The 24,014-nt window shown below is 41.5% G+C and overlaps 1 protein-coding gene across 3 annotated transcripts in view; it reads right to left on the bottom strand.

Annotated features, from left to right (window-relative positions):
- PCSK5 (proprotein convertase subtilisin/kexin type 5) overlaps positions 1-24,014 on the bottom strand; it is a 447,663-nt gene that overhangs the window by 205,044 nt on the left and 218,605 nt on the right. For all 3 annotated transcript variants that reach the window (XM_042911954.1, XM_042911956.1, XM_042911957.1), the window contains exon 10: positions 7,127-7,230. In XM_042911954.1, coding sequence (XP_042767888.1) covers positions 7,127-7,230 — 104 coding nt within the window. The remainder of the gene's footprint in view (positions 1-7,126; positions 7,231-24,014) is intronic.

The following is a 24,014-nucleotide window of genomic DNA, read 5'->3' as shown; positions in this document are numbered from 1 at the left end:
CTCTCGGTTTTGGCTCAGGTCATGATCTCAGTTTTGTGAGTTCATGTCCCACATCGGGCTCTGTGCCTGCTTGGGATTCCCTCTCTTCCTCTCTCTCTGCCCCTCTCCTGCTCACACTGTCTCTGTCTCTTTCAAAACAAATAAACAAACAAACAAACAAACAAAGAACGTGTCTTATATTGCCAGATATCGTTTGTTTGTTTATCGAGCTAGGAATCAATGCCAAGCTGTTTGACTTTGGCACCCAGGCTCTCAACCACTCTGTTGAGTGAGTTGTTGTTGTTGTCGTTGTTTTTTTAAATAAACACAAGACCTCCCAAAAGAAAATGTCGAATTTTAAAAGCTTCTGTAAAAGAATGTGTCTGTAGGTGTGAGTCTATTCTGAGAAGATGGTCTTGGCTTAAATCCTTTTTGGTTATCTTATTTTGCAACTGGATTCAGAACCCAATTATTGGCGCTACATAGAAATCCATTTCATTACTTTAGAGTCATAACACACTTTTGGCCTGAAATTAGCAGTGGCCCTGGTTGATCATCCTTTGCAATCACCGGGTTTAGGGGTTGATGATGTTTACCTTTGCCTAAAATATCAACTGTAACCACAAACTATCAAGGTTTGCTACCATTAATAGCCAAACCCATATGCTGAAGGAAGAGTCCGGAAGATACCTTGGCAACTACAGCCTGACTAGAATCAGTGAAATCAGTTTTCATCAGGCAATTACACAAAAAGAGACATCGATCCTCTCTGAAGTGTACAAGCTTTTGCATATTGCCAAAAAAAAAAAAAGTATTTTATGCTCACAGCTTTCCTACTGTATTAATGACTCAAGAGTCAACAGGACATTGATAGCTATAATCAGTTCAGATGTCTATCGCTAGTTCCTATGGGGACTCAGCCTTCTCATTATGTTTGGTATAAGTTACCCACATTCTAAAAAACCGAGATACAAAAGCTTTAATTGGCTTCCTCCAGGGCCGTACAAAATATCAGTAACCGACTGTCTACCAGGATTTAAAGGTTCCTAAGATGGTGGCAAAGCCACAAAACTCCTCCGCACGTAATTCCCGTCATTAACTAATTATATCTGGTACAGAGATAATAGTCACTTAGGGCAACCATCATTTTAATTCTGTTTTGAAGACGGATTTTAAGTGTGAAACCACATGCATTTAAAGCTTATGTACTTGGGGATGAAAAAGTAAAACGCAACAAAACAAAACACCCCCGAAGTCTAACAAAACCTAATGCTATCATCCCGTCAAAGATCAGCACGGAGAAAACAACGTTTCCCGTCAACAGAAGGGATTTTTAAATCTCACTTATTTAGTGAGGCATGCGTGGAATGCTCTGATGGGCAAGTGGACATTTTGGACATGAGACTCTAGATTAAGCAGTGATCAAGCACTTTGCTGTCAGGGGTTCCATATTATTGGTCTCAGCTAGATATTTAGGAAAATCACCCACCAGACAAAGGGATAAAAATAAAATCCCTAAATTTTGTGTGATTCCCTTTTTTTTTTTTTTGTAAATGAGCAAGAAGATAAGTTCCTGTATTCAATGATCAGTACACAGAAAAATGAAAGGTTTTAAGTTAACACATATTAAACGAAATTGCCTTCAGAGAGTACAATAGTATACAACACATGGAATCTTGAAAGAAACTCAGGGGGTATTTCCAATGAGTGCATTTTATTAGGTAGAATCAAATGTATATACTTCCCTCTTTCTTTGGATTATAAAAAACTTCTTTCTACAGCGAGGATGGGGGCTGGAATCGAGCATCTGATTCCAAAACCACCTCTGACGCTGACCACATGAATAACATATCACTGACCTTTCGTCAAAAACGGGCCGACGACCAATTAATGTGCGTTATGTAGCTTTAATCCTAGCTACCAACATCACATCAGCATGCTAGGTGGCAAAGAGGAACTATTATTTGTGCAGTGAAATAATAAAATAAAATACGGCTTTACCCTTTCAGACCGTAATACATCAGATATCGCTTCACACACTAAAAAAAAAAAAAACACATTTCAAAACCTTTACTTTCAATTCAACACATGGCATGCTTCATGATTTCAGCACTTCTAATTCTTTTTAATAAGTGTTACAAACTGAAAGCAAGACAGGTAGGTATTAAAAATATATTGGAACATCTTAAAATTACCAGCCCTACCAGTGGAAACAAAATGATGGCAATTAAAGGTAATAAAGGTTATTAAAAGTTAGGGCCTTGGAGGCTAAGAAGTCATGTTAGACTGTCAATTGTTTTCCCATGGTGGGAAATCAGTTAGAAATTAAAAAAAAAAAAATCTAGTAGTTTAGTTGTGGTCAAAGAAAGAGTCAGTGGGGATGGGAAGGTTTCAGCAACATGCTGGTAAAAAAAGAGAGACTTACATAGTCTGGGAGGGCAGTGAAATGGAAGGCGTGGTAACCTCGCTCACTTAGTTGTCATTTTTGATTTTCAATGACATTTTTTTCATTCGTTCGCCTAGTAAAGATGACAGAAGGTCCTAATTTATTATCTGACGTCTATTCCTGTTCCTAAATTTAAGAGCGTTTAACTGTATACAGTCATATAATCCAAATACAGACACTTCGAAGAAAAAAAAAAAAAAACCTGAAGCATTGAGGTGGCATGCATTCAATTACACTTGTAACTGCAACCGTGAACCAGAGAGGTAAGAACTCGTTGGGGTCGGGGGTGGGGATCAGCGGACACAGCCCAAGTGACCGTGGATTTGCGAGTTCCTCAGGTTAAAGCAGTAGAACGGAGGGGATCGTCACAAAGAGCTAAGCTTCCTAAAACGGTAAGAGCCACGGATTCCAGAAGAATGCACAATTAAAGTTCTCTGCATGGCTGGTTTGGTCCGCATACCATCTAGGCGCAAACAGAACTGTTCGAACTATCCGTGACATACCAGCAGACATCGTCTCTACATCAGATGCCTTTTCCCGCTCAGGTTAGGCTGCATTTGAGATGACCGGGGAAGTTTGCAGGGACACTTTTTTATAAACATGACCTGGCAGATCATGTGGGCTTGACAGAAGGGAAGACAAGTGTAGTGTAAATTTCTACGTGTGTATGTAAATCGTACCGTGGCCAGATCAGATTAGGCAATGCCAGGGGGCCCCCGACATTTCCTCTCACTTCCCCTTTCTGGGTGCACATCAACACATGTCGGGCTGGCACGGGGAAGGTGCTCGGGAAGTTTTTGTAAATAAATAAACAAAGAGATTTGCATAAATTAAGCTCTGTGAAGAAAACCACCCAAATGGCAAAAAGCCCTTGCTTCGATAGCTGATTTGTGCATTTTAAGGCGCTTCAATGAAGGGGGTATGAAAAAGCACAGAAAAGAAAAAAAAAAAATAGAGAAGACTTTTCATAAGGAAGGCATCAAAGGAGAAGGAAATAACACTGGAAAAAACCCCAAATAAATGATTTAATGCCAAAGTCATCTCCTAGCATTACAAATGCTGAGCGGTAGCGAAACACAGGAATTTGGACTTCAGTTCTCTAGTGGCAAATATCACATCTGTTCATCTGGTCTCCTACAAATACTTTTCCTATTCTCATGAACCACCTCCAGGAGAGGTTTTGGTAAGTGCATGGTATTTCTTCCACTTGTTTTTAAAGAAACTATCTCTGGAGGAAGTTTAGAGTCAAAAGGTGTATGAACAATCCAAATAACGGTTAGTCAGTTTCCATAGGTAGGTACTCATTGGTCTACGTTTATTTCGAAGAACGGATCTTCTGCAAAAGACTCTTAACTACACTATAAACGATCATTATTATTACTTAAGAAGGAACAGGACAGGGTAGTCTTAGTTCGATTAAAATTGTTAAAAATTACACTACCATTAGCCTAAAAATATCGATGAACAGCTTCTGGCTTTGGGGCTCCCTTCGCTGTGAGTTTACTCTTACTACCCGATTGTTTGTAGCGTGCTGTTCTAATGAGAACACAGAAAAAGAAGAAAGGAAATTTCTGTGCACCCAGCTCATCCGCATGCAACCCCAGGGTAATCCCACTCTCAGAGGAACACACACGAGTCAGCAGAGAGCCACGTTCTCGGCTTCTCCAGGCTGACCTCCTTGCCTGAACGAGAGCCTCGCCGTGCCAGGCAACAGGAAGCCAGCAGCTGCTGCTGGAGGGAATGTCTTGCATCTGCCAGGTCCCTAACACATGTGGATCAGAATGGATTGGGCCTGCCTCGCGGCGAGGCCCACAGCCGCCTAGCTCCGAGATCACCTGGTTCTACTCTCGGCCTGCGACATACTACATACGGGTATGTCTGAAGAAATGTAAGGACTTGGCAGTGTCTGGTGACAGCTTGTTTGGAGGGTGTTGGCCTCTCTGAAGCGATCAGTGATGACTATCAAGTCCACGGATGACAAGAGCCCAATACCTCACTGGTTGCTACTCTCAGCTGCTTGTGCTTGCCCCGAGGAGAAGGAAACGCTGAGGTTGATATTGACATCATCGGGGCAGACGAGCACCTACTAGGCAATATGTCAAGTTAGCCTCAGGTGTCTTTCTTTCTCGTGGTTTTTTTTTCCCAACACATTAAATTGCTTCCAACAGGTTACGTCGCTCAACCTCAGGGCACAAAGGCCAGCCCAGGGGAGCACAGATGTTTTCGGATTTGTTTCAGGCACACCCCTCGCTCAGCATTAGGACTAAGTTGCACAGGAGAGAGAGAGAGAGAGCAGCCGCGGCCACATGCTCCCGTTTGCAGGTGACTTCCGCCTTCTCCTGTCTAAGGAGAAGCGTGCGGCCCTGCGTTCCCGCGAAGCTAGGCCTGCAAACGCTGGCTGACCTAATTTAAAATACGAGCTCTCACTGAGCTCCCTTTGCATGAAGTTCTTCCAAGCATTAGCTGTTTCTTTGTTTGCTCAGTTCTCATTTCATAAAAAGTCACCCATCTTTGTCCAGGCCCGGTGACCTCCATCCTCTCCCTCCCCAAAGCACGTTTCGTCTCCTGCTAGCCTCTGCCTTAATCACTTTTATTTGTGGGACACTAGGGAGGGGATGGTAATGCTTAGAGTCGGGAAGAATATCAGTCTTTAAAAAATTATTCTTATTACGATCATGTTTAGATGAAATATGGGGCTTGCCATCAACAAAATTACAAAACAATTCCACCGGGAGTCCGGACCGTTCAGGGCAATTCATCTACGAAAAGGCGAACTTTAATTGTTACTCTTGGCAGCAGTCTAAGAGAAGAGTGGAATATGATACTAAATATTGCCACGTGCAATAGTAAAATGCTCTTTCCTCCTTGCCAGAGCACCGTACGGCCCCCTTCGGACTCAGGTTTGGATCTGGGGAGTTATTCGAAATCCTCTGTTTCCCCCTCTCCAAAACCAACAGAGGTTTTCAAAAGAGTTGCATTTTTTATTAGAACCATTCGCTCTTTTTAACTTGCCAAAAAGGGATAAGTAAAACTAAGGCTTTTATTTGGGTTAAAGTTGATTCCTCAGCTTCATGGAGGTCAATGCACTTGGTCTGTGAACCCTCTACCAAAAAGTTCATCGCAGCACTGACCCCGCCAAGGTTGTATTGTGGACCCTTCTTCCCCCTCCCCAAGCCCACCTCCCAGCCTCGTGGATTTATATAGGAAGAGCTGGCAGGGTGTGGAGGCTAATCAAAATGAAACGTACCCCTATGGCAAAGTACGTCCTGGATTTTCTATGACAGACAGCTGACGTTTCAAATATTTCTAATGCTGCACATCACAATGGCTGTTTGGGGATCGAGTGTCTTGATTTGGGCTTCAGACAATGTGATCCCAGCACGTATTTACAGCTCTTTAGATTACAAGTTCATTGAACACGGCTGCACCATATAGGTTATGAGTATGGAGAGGTCCTTGATAATACTGAAAAGCAGAGGGATATTTTTCTTTTTCTAAAAATGGAGTGAAGTCTTCGGTGAAGATGTTAACCAAAGACATATTGTATATGGCACAGGTTATCTGATACATTTACAGGTTTGGGCTAAGCATGAGACTATAATAAGCCATTTGCAAGTAGTTTTTTTTAAATTACATTTTACATTTCCAGCATGGATATATGCATACATTGGGTATAATTTCACTAAAGACATATTAAAACCATATTTAAGAAATCATAGGTAGATAATATTATTCAGCTTCTAAAATGTTTAAGTTGGCGAAGTTAGGGCCCAAAAAAGTAAACGACTCGCCCAGGATTATTCAACATGTTACCGATGAGCCGAGGACCAGAATCTCAATTTTGAACTAGATATTCCCTATGGTATGGGATACTCTTTTTCACCCATAGGGATATATAATGATACCAAGACTATTTGGGAGTAAATTTAAGTCTGCAGATATAACCAAGAGTAGTCTTTGTTGTAACTTAATGGGTTAAAATGGAGGTCATGTGAATGAAGCTTTAGGACATCTGCTTTATGTAATGATTTTCTTTTTATTATAACATACGTTATGGATGACGACGAGCAAAATGGCTACCATTACTAAGAGAGTTTGAGGGAACTATAGTCCTCAGCCATGAGAAAAATAGCACTTATTACATACTGTACATAAATGTATACAGACTGTGTGTTATAAAGCTTCCTAAGAACTTTTCATTTATATAAAGTGATGTCTTAGAGTTAGCTGTTGTGGAAGCTTAAAAAGAAACAAAAACAAAATGTAGAGAAAGCATGGCCTACCAACTAATAGTGAAAATAAACCAGTGAGTCTTTAAGTGGAAGCAATCCCTACAGAAGATGAGGAATTTTTAAATACATTGGTACAAATACCACTCACATAACCAATGACAGTGATAATAAACGAATTAAAAGCCCCATAGGTCGACTATACTTGGATGGTTGTCTTTTAAGAGATTGACCTATGATGTGGGAAGCCAAGGAAATCTGCCTTCTATGTGTTGTTTGAATTGAAAAAAAAAAAAAAAAAAAAAAAGAACCTGCCTTTTCTTTACTAAAAGGGCAAGCTCCTTGTGTGTCGGCACACAATTTCAAGTTTCTTTTCAGGGATTCTATTTCCTGCTCTCCATTTAAAATGGGGGGAGGGAGGGGCGGAAATAAAAATATTTTGCCTGTGACAGAATATGAAAGAAGTTCTCACCCTTAAAACCCGCAGCATTGGTTTTCCAGTCATTAGCGTTCAAATGTCCTGCACGGGAAGTCCTGACAATAACATGCTGCACGTCTCTCCAGGTCAGAAACGGACTGGGGAAAGACAAGGTAAGAATCATTGTACCAAAAAAAAAAAAAAGATGGGGGAAGCAGAGAGTCACAAGCAAATTAAAAAAGCAAAAGCAGAATGGCGAAGTACTAAAAACAAAGGGTCAGTTGATTCGGGGTCGGGGTGAACAAATGCGGCTCTGGGTCTCAACGTGGAGAGGTGACGTTAGTCTGAGGGAGGCAGAGAACGTAACCTTAAATTTAGGAAATACTGTGGTATTGGTCAGTTGTAACTCGGTGTTTAAAAGGGTGAGGATTTCCAGTTTTCCTCAACAAAATGGCTCCCGGTTCGGGCCCGGCCATCCTTGATGTAAAAGCTTGCGTCGGAACCTGAAAATTACCGTAAGCTAAAGCCAAAGCTGAAGTCTCCTGGAACATTCCTTGTCCAGCTATACAGCCAGACAATCGCTTGCGTAATTTAACAAAGAACTAGCAAGGGTTAGCATTTTGCGTGTACGTACAGGATAAGGAGAAAGCCTCAAATGAACCGAGTCCCTGTCGTCCGTGTTTTCAAAGAAAGAGAATTTAGCGTGGAGCCCAAAGCTGGGCCCCAAGACATAGGTATGGGAGTATCCTTAACTTGCCATAAGTGATTATTATATTAAATCGCTGGATACCTATTTCTTGCGACTGTTAGCACTGAAGGCACAGAGTCACTGAGTAGAGAAGTTCCTTTCATTGGAGAACCTCGACGCTACTCATAAACCTACAGAAAACCAATCCCAGTACATGTGCGCAAAGAGCATCTATCTACTGGAAAGCGTCTGACTCCATGCACGCATGAAATCCTGATCAAGATACTTATTATTTCCGTCTTGACTGTCAGGTGTGACAATCTTTTACTTAATTGGGAAACGTGGCCGTTATCAGGCAGCTTGGGTACTTATTTTTCACCTGCCACCTTCATTTTAGAAGGATACTTGCCAAGGATGGGCCAGAACATGGAGGGGAGGGGGACAACGATCTGAGGTGTGACAGGAGCAAGTTGCAGTCCCTTTGGCCCCTCGTATGCAGCCCACGGACGCTGGCCTCTCCCAGGCAGAGGAAAAACTGGTGTCTTAATTCCAGCTAATTCAACGATGGAGCTGCACGCGGCTTCACTTCCTACTACGTGTTCCCATCACCCTTGCCACATACACGTTTTTGAGAGTGGCCTCCTAACAAAGGGGGCCCAGGGATCAGATCCTGGCTCTTTCATTTTCCACTTCTGTGAAATTAACTTCTCGAGGTTTCAGTGTCCACATTTAGCATGTGGACGCTAAGATCTATTCCACTTCCTTATACTGACGGAATCAAAGTGATGCCAAGTACTTATTTTGGTGCAAAATAAGCCATCAAGAGGTGGCAGACAATACATCCTGCTACGTGTTGAGCCACGGCTCTCATTTGGTGGCTTGAACATGAAGGAGATGGGGAGAAAAAGGTGCTATAGAGTTCTGACACCTTTTTGCTCTGCCTTCAGATGAAACCTAAAACACATAGTACTGCCATTTCCAAAGTTTTCAGAGGGGGCAGGATTGGATGTAGACGATTTTGCAAGGTTGCGTTAACAAAATAACTAATTACTAATGAAACGAAAACTTAACCTCATGAATTTGAAAAATATAATAACACTGAAAAACGACTTAGTTCTCTTTTGTTTTACCCAACACTTGCTATGGACCAATTTTAGAACCTGATAACGCATGAAACTCTGGAGGAAGGGAGGGAGTTGGTTTGAGGGGGGTCCAGGAGGCAGGGAAGTTTCACTTCTAAAACAAATAGCACGATCTGGCCCTTCGCTGACTGATGCCGAATCCGCCATAAGAATTCAGTAAACTCATTGTGCCATGGTCAAGAAAACTAGGAAAAGAGTCAAGGGATAATTCTACTTCTGAACTCGAAGGTGGACATAAGATGTTTTTCCTGATCTGCCTGATACAATGTTAATCTCCTTTCAACTTTCCCAGTGTCGTGATTTGAGTGAGGAAGAATTCAGTAAACTCATTGTGTCATGGTCAAGAAAACTAGGAAAAGAGTCAAGAGATAATTCTACTTCTGAACGGGAAGGTCAACATAAGATGTTTTTCCTGATCTGCCTGATACAATGTTAATCTCCTTTCACCTTTCCCAGTGTCGTGATTTGAGTGAGGGGCAAACGCAACAACAACAAAAGCTCAGTCTGGCAAACCTTTCCAGACGCTTCTTTGTGGTACAGCATAATCCTCTCAAATGGGCATGCTTGCTTCGCTTTTCTCCATGAGCAAACAGCAAGATATATGCAGGTGTACTCGGATTTGATAAGTATGTCTAAATCCACCTAGGGATTTTAAAATAACATTTAACACACAGCTAAAACTTCCACACTTTATTACTCTTTATGGGGGGAGAAAAGAAAAGACGAGAAAAGATGAGAAAAGACGAGAAAAGACGAGAAAAGACGAGAAAAGACGAGAAAAGACGAGAAAAGACGAGAAAAGACGAGAAAAGACGAGAAAAGACAAGAAAGGAAAGGAAAGGAAAGGAAAGGAAAGGAAAGGAAAGGAAAGGAAAGGAAAGGAAAAGAAAAAGAAATGAAACCAGTTTCCTATGTTACTTATCACCAGGGCAAGATTCTTTTGGAAACATCAAACACAAGGTTCTGACCATTGGGAGGCCATTTCCCTAGCGGCCCTTAGCACTAAAAATATAATAATGATGATGATGATGATGATGATGGGGATGATAAAGGCAGCACGGGGAACATTTATCTTGTGACTTAAGCAGTTGTATTCAGGCAGATTCAGGAAGCCTCCTGCATTCAGTTCAGCCTGAAGAAATCAGAGTTACTTGCTCTCACGCTGAGTTGTAAAAACTAGTTCTTCTTGGAGTACTTGTAATTAGAAGGAAGGAATTAGCTTCAGGAAATTGAAACTACGCATGGAAAGAAGGAGGCGTTCAGATAATTTTACTCTGGCATTTGATAATACGCAACTTCAGAAATCATTTAATTTCAAAATGTCCCGTATTTCACCAAAGTGAGGAAGTTAATACGGGAAACCGATGGATTTTCCATCAGTGGCATTGCTACCCGTGGGAGGGGAACTAATTAGCTCAGGAAATAGCCATAGGTTAATTTGCTGGTATCCGGAGAAGACTTGGATTTACAGGGACATCTGATTCGCATTTTGGGACTTATTTGTATTTATGCTCTCGGGGACGTTGCAGACGTGAAGGTATCGGACTATGAAGCTTCTGGGACGCCACACACAGATCGAAAGAGACGGGAAGGCTGCAGGCCCTGAGCTGGGAACGTCACAGTCCACGGCGCTGAAAGTAGGGCCCCCTGAAACTTACCCCTTCCGCCCATGACCCTGGCCCCACATTCCACTGGCTTCTGAACGTCAAGACCCCTCTCACCTCCAAGAATAGAAGATGGAGCACTAAGAACTTTGGGGCAAACGATAATCAAGAGGCCACAAGTATAACTGACCTGGAGGAAAAGAACAGTTTCTCTCCATTCTGAGCCTGGGGACCACGGACCCCATAAAAAGCCACAAGGATTTAGGCCACACACACCCCTTAGGTTTCTTCCTGGAACAACTGGCAGTCACCTTTAAATGACAGTATGCGGTAAAAGGGCAACATTTCCAAATCCCTGCAACACGTGGCTAGCTACCTATGAGCTTTCAAGGCAATAAAATATACTTGACTTTCTGGAGAGTTCTGTATATGTAATCTTTTCCTGGTAGGAAGCTTTGCATCGTTCAGGGACCTCGAATTACTAGCCAACATTAAATGAGCGCTTGGCCACGGCCAGGTACTACATGTTGTGCGTGATTGATTGATTGATTGATTGATTTGAGGGAGAGGGGGGAGAGGGAGGAGAGGGAGAGGGCAGAGGGAGATGAACAGAAGGAGAGAGAGAATATCTGAGGCAGGCTCCACGCTCAGCGTGAGATCACAACCTGCCCTGAAATCAAGAGTCAGAGGCTCAACCGACTGAGCCACCCAAGTGCCCCTGTACGTGCATTATTACTGTGTAATCTTAAACATCTTATGAACATAAGTAACATTTTTATTCCCATTTCACAGACGACAAAACTGAGACACAGAGCTACACATAGTCACTCTAGCACATACAGGTAGTTAGTGGAAGGATGACAATTCCAACCAGCTGCCCCTGGCTGGCGGTGGCTTCTATGCTGTCACGTACTATTTAAAAGCACCTCCAGGTGGACCCCCGGAAGGCAGAATGAACGGACGCATGTTGGTTCGCTCGGGAGTTCTTCGACAATGGGATCAGGAAGCAACGTGTGGCATGCCGTGTCCTCGTGGTCACGCTATTTTCGCACCTGCACTCTCTCTCTCAGCTCAGTTGAATTTTGATTCTCTGGCTGAATTTTGATTACCACAGAATTCAGGAGAGTCTCGAGTCTTAATCTGGGTCTTAGGTTCCAAAGGCTTAACTTTGGCATACTCCCTCGAAGGTGAATGGAAAGATATCAAACTAGGAAATATATGATTTTTATAATAAAATACAATATTATATGCCTGTACTGGAGAGCAGAACGTGATTATATTATTTAACTTTATGGTCATGAACTTGTCACCTTGCTTGACATGCTCACACTTTGATGTGGTTTATAGTTTGGCTTTTCCAGTCCGGGAGCTGCACCTGAACCCCAGCACAAACACTTCTCGTTTCTAGCAGTAAAAAACGGGATAATTAGTGACACCGTCACTACCTGGTATCTGTATTCTGTTTTTGTTCTGAGCAGTTCAAAGTGTTTGATGGCCTCAACAGTAGGTTTAGTCCTCAACAGCAGGACTGGGGCGCCTGGGTGGCTCAGTCAGTTAAGTGTTCAACTATGGCTCAACTTACGAAATCATGGTTTGTGAGTTCGAGGCCCGCCTCGGGCTCTGTGCTGACAGCTCGAAGCCTGGAGCCTCTGCTTCAGATTCTGTGTCTCCCTCTCTCCCTGCCCCTCCCCTGCTTGTACTCTGTCTCTGTCTCTCAAAAAATAAATAATAAAAACAACTAAAAAAAAAAAAAAGTAGGCTGTATCCCAAGAAAGACATTTTTTTCTAGTGCCTTTTGCCGGACCCCTAAATTCTACTGCTAATACTTAAAGTAAAAAATCAAAACAAGAGTTTTCTTGGCTAATTATGCACATGTGAACGTCCAACATCGATCTGTACTTGGTGGTCCTTAAAAAACAAGGACCTTGAATCTTGAGTGACTGACTGACTCACTTTCATTTATTAAAAAGAAAAAAGGGGCACCTGGGTGGCTCAGTCGGCTAAGCGTCTGACTTCGGCTCAGGTCATGATCTCCCGCTTTGTGAGTTCGAGCCCCGCGTGGGTGGTCTGTGCTGACAGCTTGGAGCCTGGAGCCTGCTTCAGATTGTGTCTCCTTCTCTCTCTGCCCCTTTCCCACTCACCTCTCTCTCTCTCTTTCAAGAATAAATACACATTAAAAAAGAAAAAAAGAAGTAACCTTCCCTTGGTCCCCTCCGACAGATCTATCATCACAGGCAACCGATAATAGGGACAACAGGTACACATCTTGATACGGAAAGAGAACTGATCAATGAGAGTAGCAAAGCAAAACCAGAGGATGAAAACTGTTCCCTAACTGGGCAATCTTCTTAACATACAAGACCGATTCTGTCTTATACAATGATGGAGTAATTTCACGAACCAGTCCTATGGGGAAACTACATGACCGGTCAGCAATCATCCAGTTACCTAGACATTCAACAAAAAATCCAACACAAGACCAGTCTTGTTTTATGATCCTTACGACCATGGAAAATAGAAATGGGACCAAGTAGCCGCAAAATTCACGCCGTCGTGCGGACGCTAAATCAATCCGCGATTGTGGGAGGAGATTCACGGTGAGCTGAAGCAACAAAGATGAGACAGAAAATGTCTAGAGCCTGCTGACGTTGGTCCAAACATTATCCCGACTGTACCCAGTGCATGCCGAGGGTGACTCAAGAATAAAACACCGACCCTCCAACAAAGGAAACCGATATTCTTTTGTCAGGTTAATGAAGCCACAGAAAGGATCATCAGGTTGTCAACCCCAAGGCGCACAGGAGGATATACTGCTCATGGGAGTGCGTTTGGTTTGTTCTGTTTTGTTGTGTTGTATTGTGTGCTCTACAGTAATTCAAAAGTTCCAGGCGGGGCCCCCCGGGTGGCTCAGTCGGCGAAGCGTCCGACTTCGGCTCAGGTCACGATCTCGCGGTTTACGGGTCTGAGCCCCGCGTCGGGCTCCGTGCCGACGGCTCGGAGCCTGGAGCCTGCTTCGGATTCTGTGTCTCCCTCTCTCTCTGCCCCTCCCCCACTTGTGTTCTGTCTCTCAAAAATAAATAAATGTAAAAAAAAAAACACAAAAGAAAAAAAAGTTCCGGGCCAAAAACTGGGTGTCCTAACAGAAAACACAGTTAATTGTACCTCCAGGTTTGGAAATGTGACTTATATTGGCATCATTTGGACACCTACTTATGATCCATCCATACCCGAACCAAAGCAGGAAAGATAAAGAAGATTGGTTCAGGACCACCCACGTCAAATTTTTATTATATTCTCTTGTTCACACCAGCCATCGATTACCTGAATTGAGTATAAACTAAAGGTCTAGAAACTGGGTCTCTAAACACACTTAAGAGAAGATGGCCCCTGATTTACAAAGAAAAATTCTGCCATTTAAACTGAAGTGTCTTCTTTTCCTTTGTAAATCCTGGCTTCTGCCCAGGCTTTGTCATTACACCCAAAGCACATCAATTAAGTTTTGGGCAGCTTTACAAACAAACGGCATTTTGTCTGTAAGCTCAACAGTCATTCCCTTGAAACACTTTGCTACATCAACTCTTAGGGAATACAGTTTGATCAACGGTCAGACAAGGGTACACTAACCAAGACATCACATGCATTGAAGTCAATTCACCATAAATGAAACTTTGTGCAAGTTCTCCGTATACACTCAATCCTCTCCAGCATTATGACCCGGAGGCTGTAAATTTTGGCCAAGGTAAAGGCCTCTCTCTCTTCACGCGCCCCACAACCTGGAATCGAGGCCTGACCCTCATTTTTCGTTCCAGACTCTGCAATCTCTTGACGTAGACAAGATATGACAGTATGAGAGCTCCCTCCCAACGCTTATCCCAGTCAAGCTGTGAGAAACCCACTTGGCGGTAAGGGAGCCGGAGAACATCTCTCACTTCCCCTTTTTTTGCTAACTTTGCCGGCCGTCCTGCGCTCAGCGTGAATAAATACACAGTTCCCAGTGAACCGACTTAGTCCGGCAGGAAGACATTGCTATCCCCATTAGTTTTATTTCTAATTTAAACTTAATTCTCAGCAATAATGATAAACATGGCCGCCAATCACATGAGCATGACGAAGGTATGGTCGGGAAGACGTAGGTAAATCGTGACCCGCTACCTAATGCTTCTGTAACTCTAGACAATTAACTGCGCCTCCCTGGGACTCCGTTTTCTCAGTTGAAATGTGGAAATGGTAACACACACACCGCAGGGTGGTTGCAAGAACTCCAGGTAACGGACGGAGAGTGCCTGGCGCATGACAGACTCCCAAAGACAGCAGTCATTACGATTTGTTGAGACGCACAACCTATCATCCCGAAACAAGCCAGAAGGACAACTTTGAGTCTATGCTAGCATTTGATGACTCTCCAGTTAATTAAGCTCTTTTCCCCTATGCCTAGATTTTGACAGTATGTTTTTTAGTTCCTGTAACAAATGAGCAAAATAGCATTTTCAACACGTTGGTACATTTGTGCTTAGTGAAATAATAATGCCACTAAGATCTGTCAAAAGGATCTGGTTTTAACAAGCCGATGGCGGAGGCAGCAAGCTGACTTGTTGGGGAAACAACTGTTCGGCCCCACTGTGATGGTAAGAAATCCCATTTGTGGGAATATCTTCCCTCTTGACAGTGGCCGCTGATGGGATGTAGAGGAAGGTGAAATGTTCTTTGGGTTGACGTCGAAGTTGCCATTTGGTACCGAATATTAGGACGCAGACATAGGTGCACATACTTATTCACTTAACTGGACTGCTGGACTGCAGTGTTTTTCAAACTTTTCTACCAGACTTCAGGGATCTGCAGGGTTTTCACCTCAAAAGCCAGCAGCTGAACCCTTGGACGGGCAGCAAAAATACTTGGCCGCAGCTCTGTTATTACTATTATTGTAAATTACAGCATTTTCTCTCATTTTTTTCCCCCTGTTGAATACAAAGAATTCAAGTGATGCTTTTCTACGTGCTTATCAAAGAAGTGTATTTTTAAACAGCGATGTTCAAGGTTCACCTTTGTTTTAAACTTCAGTGAAAATCAGTAAGCATTTGAGATTCTAGAATTTTAAGTAAATGTTATTCTATTTTAGAAACTCCTGGTTTATGATGTCAAGTCCTAGCCGTCTTTCTAATTATTGGATGTCAACTGTAACAAAGAATATTTTTAAAAGCCCTTATACACTGCGCACACACACGCACCAGGGGCAAGATCAACTAAGATTAACAGAAATCTATAACAAAAATTTTGGAGGGATTTCCAAATCCCTGATGTGACTGGAATAAGAAAAGTCACGTTTAACGTTTCCATGCTTTAAGAAAACAAAGCTGTCTTGGCACCTAAAGGAAAGTAGAAGGGGGAAGAAGTGAAAAAGACCCCCCCCCCCCCAAAAGCTAAGCCTTGTTTCCCCATCTACCTCCTGAATTAAAGACCCGGGATATCTATCCATCGCCCCAAAGCATATGTGTGTGATTCTCTACTGGACATGTTCTCTTTTTCCCTTTTTCTTTTCAAGGCAGCCCAACCATTAAACTCTGCTCTCTCCTATCCCTCTTTTCAGAGTCTCAATTCTTAGAAACTGTGGCAGGAATTAGGGGGTAATTTCCAACTTTCTTTTTTACTGCCACCCTGTCTCTACACGTGAGATGCCAAAATTGTGTCCCCCCCAGATGCCCCACGAGTGACAGGTGCACATGAGACAAAGTCTGGAGTAAGGGAGTGGAAGAGGCAGTCTGCGGGGCGTTTCCAAGACAGACCTGCTTTCCTGCTACAGCCACCCCTCAATTCTCTGTCACTCTCTCCTTCCTTTTACCTGAACGTGGGTGTGATGGCTCGAGCTGCAGCAGCCATTGGGAAAAGATTAAGAGGGTAACACAGACGCTGGTCTTGGTAGCTTTGAAATTTTTTTTAAAGTTTTATTTACTTATTTTTGAGCGGGAGCGGGGGAAGAGGGGAGAATAAGTGGGGAAGGGGCAGAGGGAGAGGGGGACAGGAGATCCGACAGGCTCCAAGCTGTAAGCGCAGAGCCCGACGGTGGGGCTCGAACTCACGAACCATGAGATCGTGGCCTGAGCTGAAGTCAGACACGCTATTAATCTACTGAGCCGCCAGGCGCCCCCCGGTGGCTTAGAATTTCTTAACCGACATCTTGACGTGTGGATTTCTTGCTCTATCAGCCATACTTTCTTGGTACTGAAGGTAATTCCTAACAGATGGATCTCCAAAAGTACTGAGAATTGGATGGCATTTATGGAGTCTCACAGTGAGCCAGGTGCACTGTGAGAAGTATTATATTCATTATTTCATTTATTGCTCATGGCAACCCCGAGAGACAGATAATATTACCATTGTTACCACCTAAAGAAGGACACAGAAGCAGAGAGAGCGTCAGGATCCTGCTCAGGGTCACGTGATTAGCAAGAGCTAAACCTGGCCACAAACAGGCTGACTCTGGAGTCTGGCTCCGATCTATTTCACCACCACTGTCTTTGACTGGAGGAGGGACCATGAGAGGAAGAGCCCGGAGCAGTGCTTGTAGGGACCGGCTGGCAAAACTGGTTTTGACAGAAGGGTTGATAAATGATCTTCTCCTCACCTAGCATTCCTCACTTTGGATGGATCTCTGCCGGGATCTCAGAATTGACCAAGGGGTTTTGGTTTGTCATCTGATCCCTCAAGGGCAAGTTTGAGCAGGTCTGTGCTTAGATGCTAAGCAGGGCAGGGATAGCATCACATTTTTTCTGAAGCCAGAATTGAGGATACGCTCATTGAGAATCAAAAAAAAAAAAAAAAAAAAAAAAAATAGGAACATAGGAAGAAAGAAAGGAAGGAGAAAGAACAAGTAAAGGAAATCTAAGAGGGAAGTGCAAGGGACAGGAAAAAGAAGAAAAGAGAAACAAGAGAGAAAAGAACAGAGAAAAAAAATAATATGGGGCCTGTGAAAAAGATAGTGAACAAAAAGGGAATACACTGATAAACAAGGCAAGCTGAGACGCCCAAATAGAAGCTGAGAGAAAGCCTACAAGCACCATAAAGTGGTATTAGCAAAAGGAAAGTTTGCATTAGAGGGAGTCCATTGATATGGATATGGTATCGTGGAATTGGTATCATGGAAAATTGAGTTAATCATATCAAATACAATTGTGAGAACTTCCCACCATTTAAAAAAATTTTTTTTAACGTTTTTATTTATTCTTTTTGAGAGACAGAACATGAGCAGGGGAGGGGCGGAGAGAGAGGGAGACACAGAACCCGAAGCAGGCTCCAGGCTCTGAGCTGTCAGCGCAGAGCCTGACGCGGGGCTGGAACCCACGGACCGTGAGATCATGACCTGAGCAGAAGTGGTACGCTTGACCTACTGAGTGACCCAGGCACTCCCGCCACCATTCTGTTTTTGTTTTAAGGAAAATCATCGAGAGAGGACAAGGAAAGACAAGGTGACAGATCTGGAGGCCAGGAAACAGAAAGTCACTTCAGGATAGAAGCTTTGTCTGCCTCTGAGGACCAACACGTACTGAGTCTTAACTATTTACTTATCAGGTTTCTACTAGTGCTTTATGGCACAGTTCTTCACATGACGTAGGCAAAACAAGCCATCAGGCGGACAATGTCATTATTCCCTTTTTACAGATGTGGAAACTAAGGCTTAGAAAGGTTACATCTCTTTCGTAACATCATGCGAGGAGAACAAGAACCGGGCTTTGCATGCAGGCCTCTCAGACTCCAGGGCTCCCACGGTAGGCTTTGTTAGTCACCAAAATCCCACCTGATTAAAAACCCCCAAGGTAGGCTCGAAGGACTCAATGTGCTTCAGGAAATACTAAGGATTGCATCCCCTACGCTCTTCCTGATACGTGTGTGTGTGTGTGTGTGTGTGTGTGTGTAATTTCAAACACAAATAAAAAATATCTTAAAAGCTGCTGTTTAGAAATTCAAACCAAACCAAACCAAACAGAATTTCTGCCTTGAGTCTCTCTGCAAAGCTAATTTCAGGAGACAATGAAAGGAGAGTTAGAACCACTGACAGGAGAGGCACCTGGGTGGCTCAGTCAATTAAGCTTCTGACTCTTGACTTCTGCTCAGGTCCTGATCTCACGGTTCGAGCCCCGCAGCACGCACGTCAGGCTTTGCAGTGACAGCGCGCAGAGTCCCCTTGGGATTCTCTCTCTTTCTGCCCCTCCCCCACTGGTGTGCGCGCTCATGCGCTCGCTCTCAAAAGAAATAAACTGAAAGACAAAAACAGAAACACTGAAAGGAAACAAGCCCAAGAATTGTATACTAAGCTCCTGTCCTTCATGAGTAAATGCAGAAGCCACACGTTTGTAGGAGCAACAAAGTAAACCAACCTACCCTCACTGCAAGCACACACTCTGAAAACCAAAATAAAGCAAACAAAGAGCTTGAAGATCTATTTCAGCTGATGAATAAAGAGGTCAAAATTAAAAAGCCTAGAATGGGTAGTTGTTATGAAAGACCTACTGATCGCTCAAAAATAAAACAAATGTAGAAGGCAGACTTAAGAAGTCTTTTTTTTTTTTTTAATTTTTTTTTTTTTTAACGTTTATTTATTTTTGAGACAGAGAGAGACAGAGCATGAATGGGGGAGGGTCAGAGAGAGAGGGAGACACAGAATCTGAAACAGGCTCCAGGCTCTGAGCTGTCGGCACAGAGCCTGACGCGGGGCTCGAACCCACGGACCGTGAGATCATGACCTGAGCCGAAGTCAGACGCTTAACTGACCGAGCCACCCAGGCGCCCCTTAAGAAGTCTTTTAACACAATTCTTTGGAAAAGAAAAATAATGGCAAGAAATAAATTAAATTGTTGCAGATTATGACATTAAACGTGAAGAAATGAGCATTGGGGGAACACTAAATAAATGTAAGCCAAGTTCAAATAGCAAGGAGTCAAGGGGGAGAACCCCTACTACAAGATATATTTATTTTTAAATATCAGCTTTATTTTAAAAGTGAGATCTGAAGAACTATTAAAATTATTTTAAAATCCTTTTTTTTTTACCTAAAAAATGAAATATAGAAACTAAAAATTAAAGAAAGGGCAGCGATTTTTCCACAACACACACATACACACACACACACACACACACACACACACACACACACATCTGGATGACAAAATTAGTTGCAAACAATACAACATTTGAGACATAAAAACACTGAAAAGCACAAGGAAGCACAATGTAGCTGAAAGATGAGGCACTGTCTATAATGAATATCTAACAGCATGAAACGTTTCCATCAAAATGTGTGGATCAAAGACTGTACAAAAAAGTCACTGGGAGACCCACACTACTGAGGTAATGCAATCCATTTATTTCAGAAGTACTATAAAGGGTTTGTTTACATAATGGATATAATTTAATCACATTAAAACTTATCTCCTACAAAGAGTAATTTCTTTTTCTTAAGAATCCATGGATCAACTACAGAGTTTTGAAAGAAAAGTTGCAGACCTACCGAGCCAAAAGGAAATCTCGGTTGCCTTAAGGAAAAACAATACCTCACAAACCGCTAGTGTGGTTGGTTATCTAACCTCATTATCTGACCATAACACAGTGGAAAGAAAGGTCAATAATAAATCTCCGTAGAAACAAAGTTTGTTAAACATTTAAAAGTATTATTCTCAATTGTCATTCTATCAAAGAGGAAGCCCAAACATCATTAGAAAATAATGGCAGTCAGCCAAAAGTGTGTTCAGAGGTAAATGTAGAGCTTAAAAAAATCATACTAATGTAAAAGGAAAAACAGATGAACCATGATTCAACCAATAAGATTAATAAGAGAATGAAGAGTGTTCTTAAGGAAGCAGGATAGATATTAAAGCGATAAAAAAAAAGACAAAGGAAAAACAGGAAAACTTTGTTACTGATTAACAAATCCAAGAACTGACTTTTTGAAAAACAAGAATAGCAACAAAACATCTAACAAAGAAGATAATATATAATATATGTATCTTATATTAATATCAGATATATATTAATTATGTTATATATAACATAAAATATGCAATTATATTACAGTTCTACATAGAACTGTATGTGATCATTGGTTAATAAATTTGAAAATCTTATGAAATGGACATGGTTTGGGAGGATATAGATAAAAAAATGAAAAATTTATCAAAGAATTATTTTTTAGAAAAGGCTTTAGGGACAGATCGTTTCCTTCAAACTTATAACAACAGTGATCACAAATGTCTCCAGAGAAGACAAAAAGATGCAACATTTCACAATTTATTTTGTGACTTTAACATCACTTGATCAAAAAACAAAACAAAACAAAACAAAAAACAAAAACTGGCAGAGATAGAGGCAGAGTATTTATCGGTCAACCCAAACTGGGGTGAGAAGCTTAATTCTTCCTTTAATATCTACGCTACCATATTCTTGAGGGATAAATGGGGGACAATAAAGAAAGAATACTTTAAAAGATTCTCTTTATATTCCGTAAGTGCACAATTAATATTTTCCAGTTGCTATAACAATATGGAACACACACACACACACACACACACACACACACACACACGTTATTCAGTGAAAGAAACTATAAATCTCACTCAGGAAAATAAACACAAAGGCATATATAAAATATCCTAATACTAAACCAAAAGCATACTAAAGAACCAAATTTCATTCATAATATAAGCAGAAATAATATTTAAAAAACTATTATCCTAATAAATCACATAAATAATTACAATATGAGAAACTAGATACTAAAAATCTCAACGGATACTGAGAAAACACCCAAGTTCTATTTTTAACAAAACTTTTGTAAAGCCAAAAATGCTGTGCAGCCACATGAAGAAAAGCAGACATCTGCAAAAAATGAAACAACAATTCAAAAAAAGAAGAAGAAAGAAAAGAAAAAAAGAGAATCCAGAGAAAATCTGGAGCTAGACATGAAAGCTTATTGTCATTCTCGGTACTTAGTATTTTAAATGGTAGCTAATATAATAGAAATACTATTTATGATGATATCAGCTTCTGTATTTGTAATACTTTCCATATGCCCACATGTATTTAATCCTGGCAACAATCTGGTGATCCTGGGTTATTACCCCCACTTTCAGATGAAGAAACTAAATTTAACAAGGATAAAAAACACCATCTTCCCTTGTTCAAGGCAACTCAGGTAGTAACGGGGTAGAGGTAGGATCGGAATTGAAAAGTCAGCCTGACTGCAAAACCCGAATTCATAATAACCAGTTTGGGGATAAGAAAAACAAACCTAGAAAAAACTCAAATGAACAGAGATAAGTGTTACTATAGTCAGAATCCGTGTATATATCCACCCGGTCACAAAAAAAAACCAAGGTAATGAGTTACAACATAATGTGAATTAAAGGGCCAGAGAAAAGAAAAACATAAAAAAAAAAACCCCAAAAAACAGTATCTCTGTTATCTAAGAGCAATAACTAGTTAAAGGCATAATGGTAACAGCAAAGCATACAAATATTTACTATTCCAAAAAATAAATCTAAATCTAAAAGTATGGAAGTAAATACAAGCCCAAGATGTTATGTTGCCAATAAAAGATCTGAATAATTCAGGGGCAGATTTTCTTGAGCGGGAAAACCAATGGTTATAAAGAAGCCAAGCTTCATACAGTTGTCAAACACTGTCACTGGGGTTGTTTTTGGAAGCACGGCAAAATGGTTCTAAGTTTTTCCTGGAAAAGCAAACAGGTAAAAAGGCTTAAGAAAATGTTTAAAAATTGGAGTGATACAGTAATGGCAAAAGAATTGACAGAATGATACACAGAAAACTCTAAAACAGACCTTAATAAATTCAATGACTTGAGCATAACACAAATTGTGTTTGGAGGCAGATTACTTAACACATGGCATTGAGTAGATAGATCTCTATAAAAGTTCAACTTAGAGCTTCATGCCCAATGCCAAAATAAATCCTACTTGGTCAGACATTCATGCTGAAAAACGCAATGAGAAAACCCTAGATGAAAGTGGAAGTTGGTAATTAAGACTTAGAGACAGGACTCTGAGATAGGAAAGGACTATCTAACCTGAGCTCTTAACTGGGGGCCCATGGATTACTCTGGGGGTACGGCAAATCCCCTGCCATCTGTGTGTTTGGGCTCATTTTAGGGGGAAAACATACATAGCTTTCATAAGCATACGTAAGTTCTCCAGAAGTTACCAAAAGATGAGTCATGGCTAACTGACAAATGTATAAAGGGCACAGATAATTGACTAAATAAAAACGAGGGCACCTCAGTGGCTGCATCGGTTGAGCAGTTGAGCTTTCAACTCTCGATCTCAGCTCAGATGATGATCTCACAGTCTGTAGGATCGAGCTCCACATAGGGCTCCGTGGTGACAGCACGGGGCCTGCTTGGGTTTCTCTCTCTCCCTCTCTCTCTCTCTCTCTCTGCCCTCCCCTACCTCCTCGCTCATGCACAAATGCACTTTCTTTCCCTCTCAAAATAAATAAGCTTAAAAAAATAATAATGAAATAATGAAGGAAAAAAGTTCCCTATATCAGAACAATCTGAAGCAAACGACAAATTGATAAAATATTTGTAATAACTATGGCCAGGGGTAATATATAGAGCATAGAGTGATAAGAAAAATTAATAAGAGATCAGTAGTTTGTAGAGGATCCACAGCATTACCGCCTTTGTGAGTGACTTGGAAGCATGTCTCTGAAACTCAATTTGAATATTAGTTTCTAGAATTCAGGAATTTCTCAATACCTGATTTCCAACAAGGGGACAAAGATAGCACCCACAAAGACCTAAGACCTTCTTTGATCTAATCTTGCTTGGCTGCAGGTTAGAGAAAGCATTATGTGGTTAAAATAGGTAACGAGAGGGCACCCGGGTGGCTCAGTTGGTTGAATCTGACTTCGGCTCAGGTCATGATCGCAGTGTTCCTGAGTTCGAGCCCCGTGTAGGTTCTGTGCTGACAGCTCAGAGCTTGGAACCTGTTTAAGATTCTGTGTCTCCCTCTCTCTCCACACCCTTCCCTTGCTCATGCTCTACTCTCTCTCTCTCTCAAAAATAAATAAACATTAAAAACATTTTTTAAGTGGATGACAAAAAATAATGGAGGAAAGAAGACAGAATGAACAACAGATCTGAAGGGAAAGTGACATGCAGATTGAAGACAATAAACCAAAATATTTTCAAAATAAATACATGTATATGTCAAGAATATTTGGAACCAGCATCACGGTATTAGGATTTATTGTTTATTCAATCATAAAACAGTTGCTGAGTTGCTGAAAGTCAACTGTGTAGAGAGATTTTTGATTTTTGTTTCTATAGTTCTATGTGATTTGTATTTTTTTTTTTTTTTTTACCAAGAGTTTGTATTACTTGAGTGGTAATAATCTGATTTTAATGTGGTCCTATTGCTAACAATATTGGTGGTTATAGGATTGCTCTTCTGCGATCTTTCAGTGTTAAATATTTAGTGCCAATGGAATCAGTGAAAGGCTGG

Source organism: Panthera leo, chromosome D4 (assembly GCF_018350215.1).
Source record: "Panthera leo isolate Ple1 chromosome D4, P.leo_Ple1_pat1.1, whole genome shotgun sequence".
Taxonomy (NCBI): domain Eukaryota; kingdom Metazoa; phylum Chordata; class Mammalia; order Carnivora; family Felidae; genus Panthera; species Panthera leo.
This window is presented reverse-complemented; position numbering and strand designations above follow the sequence as displayed.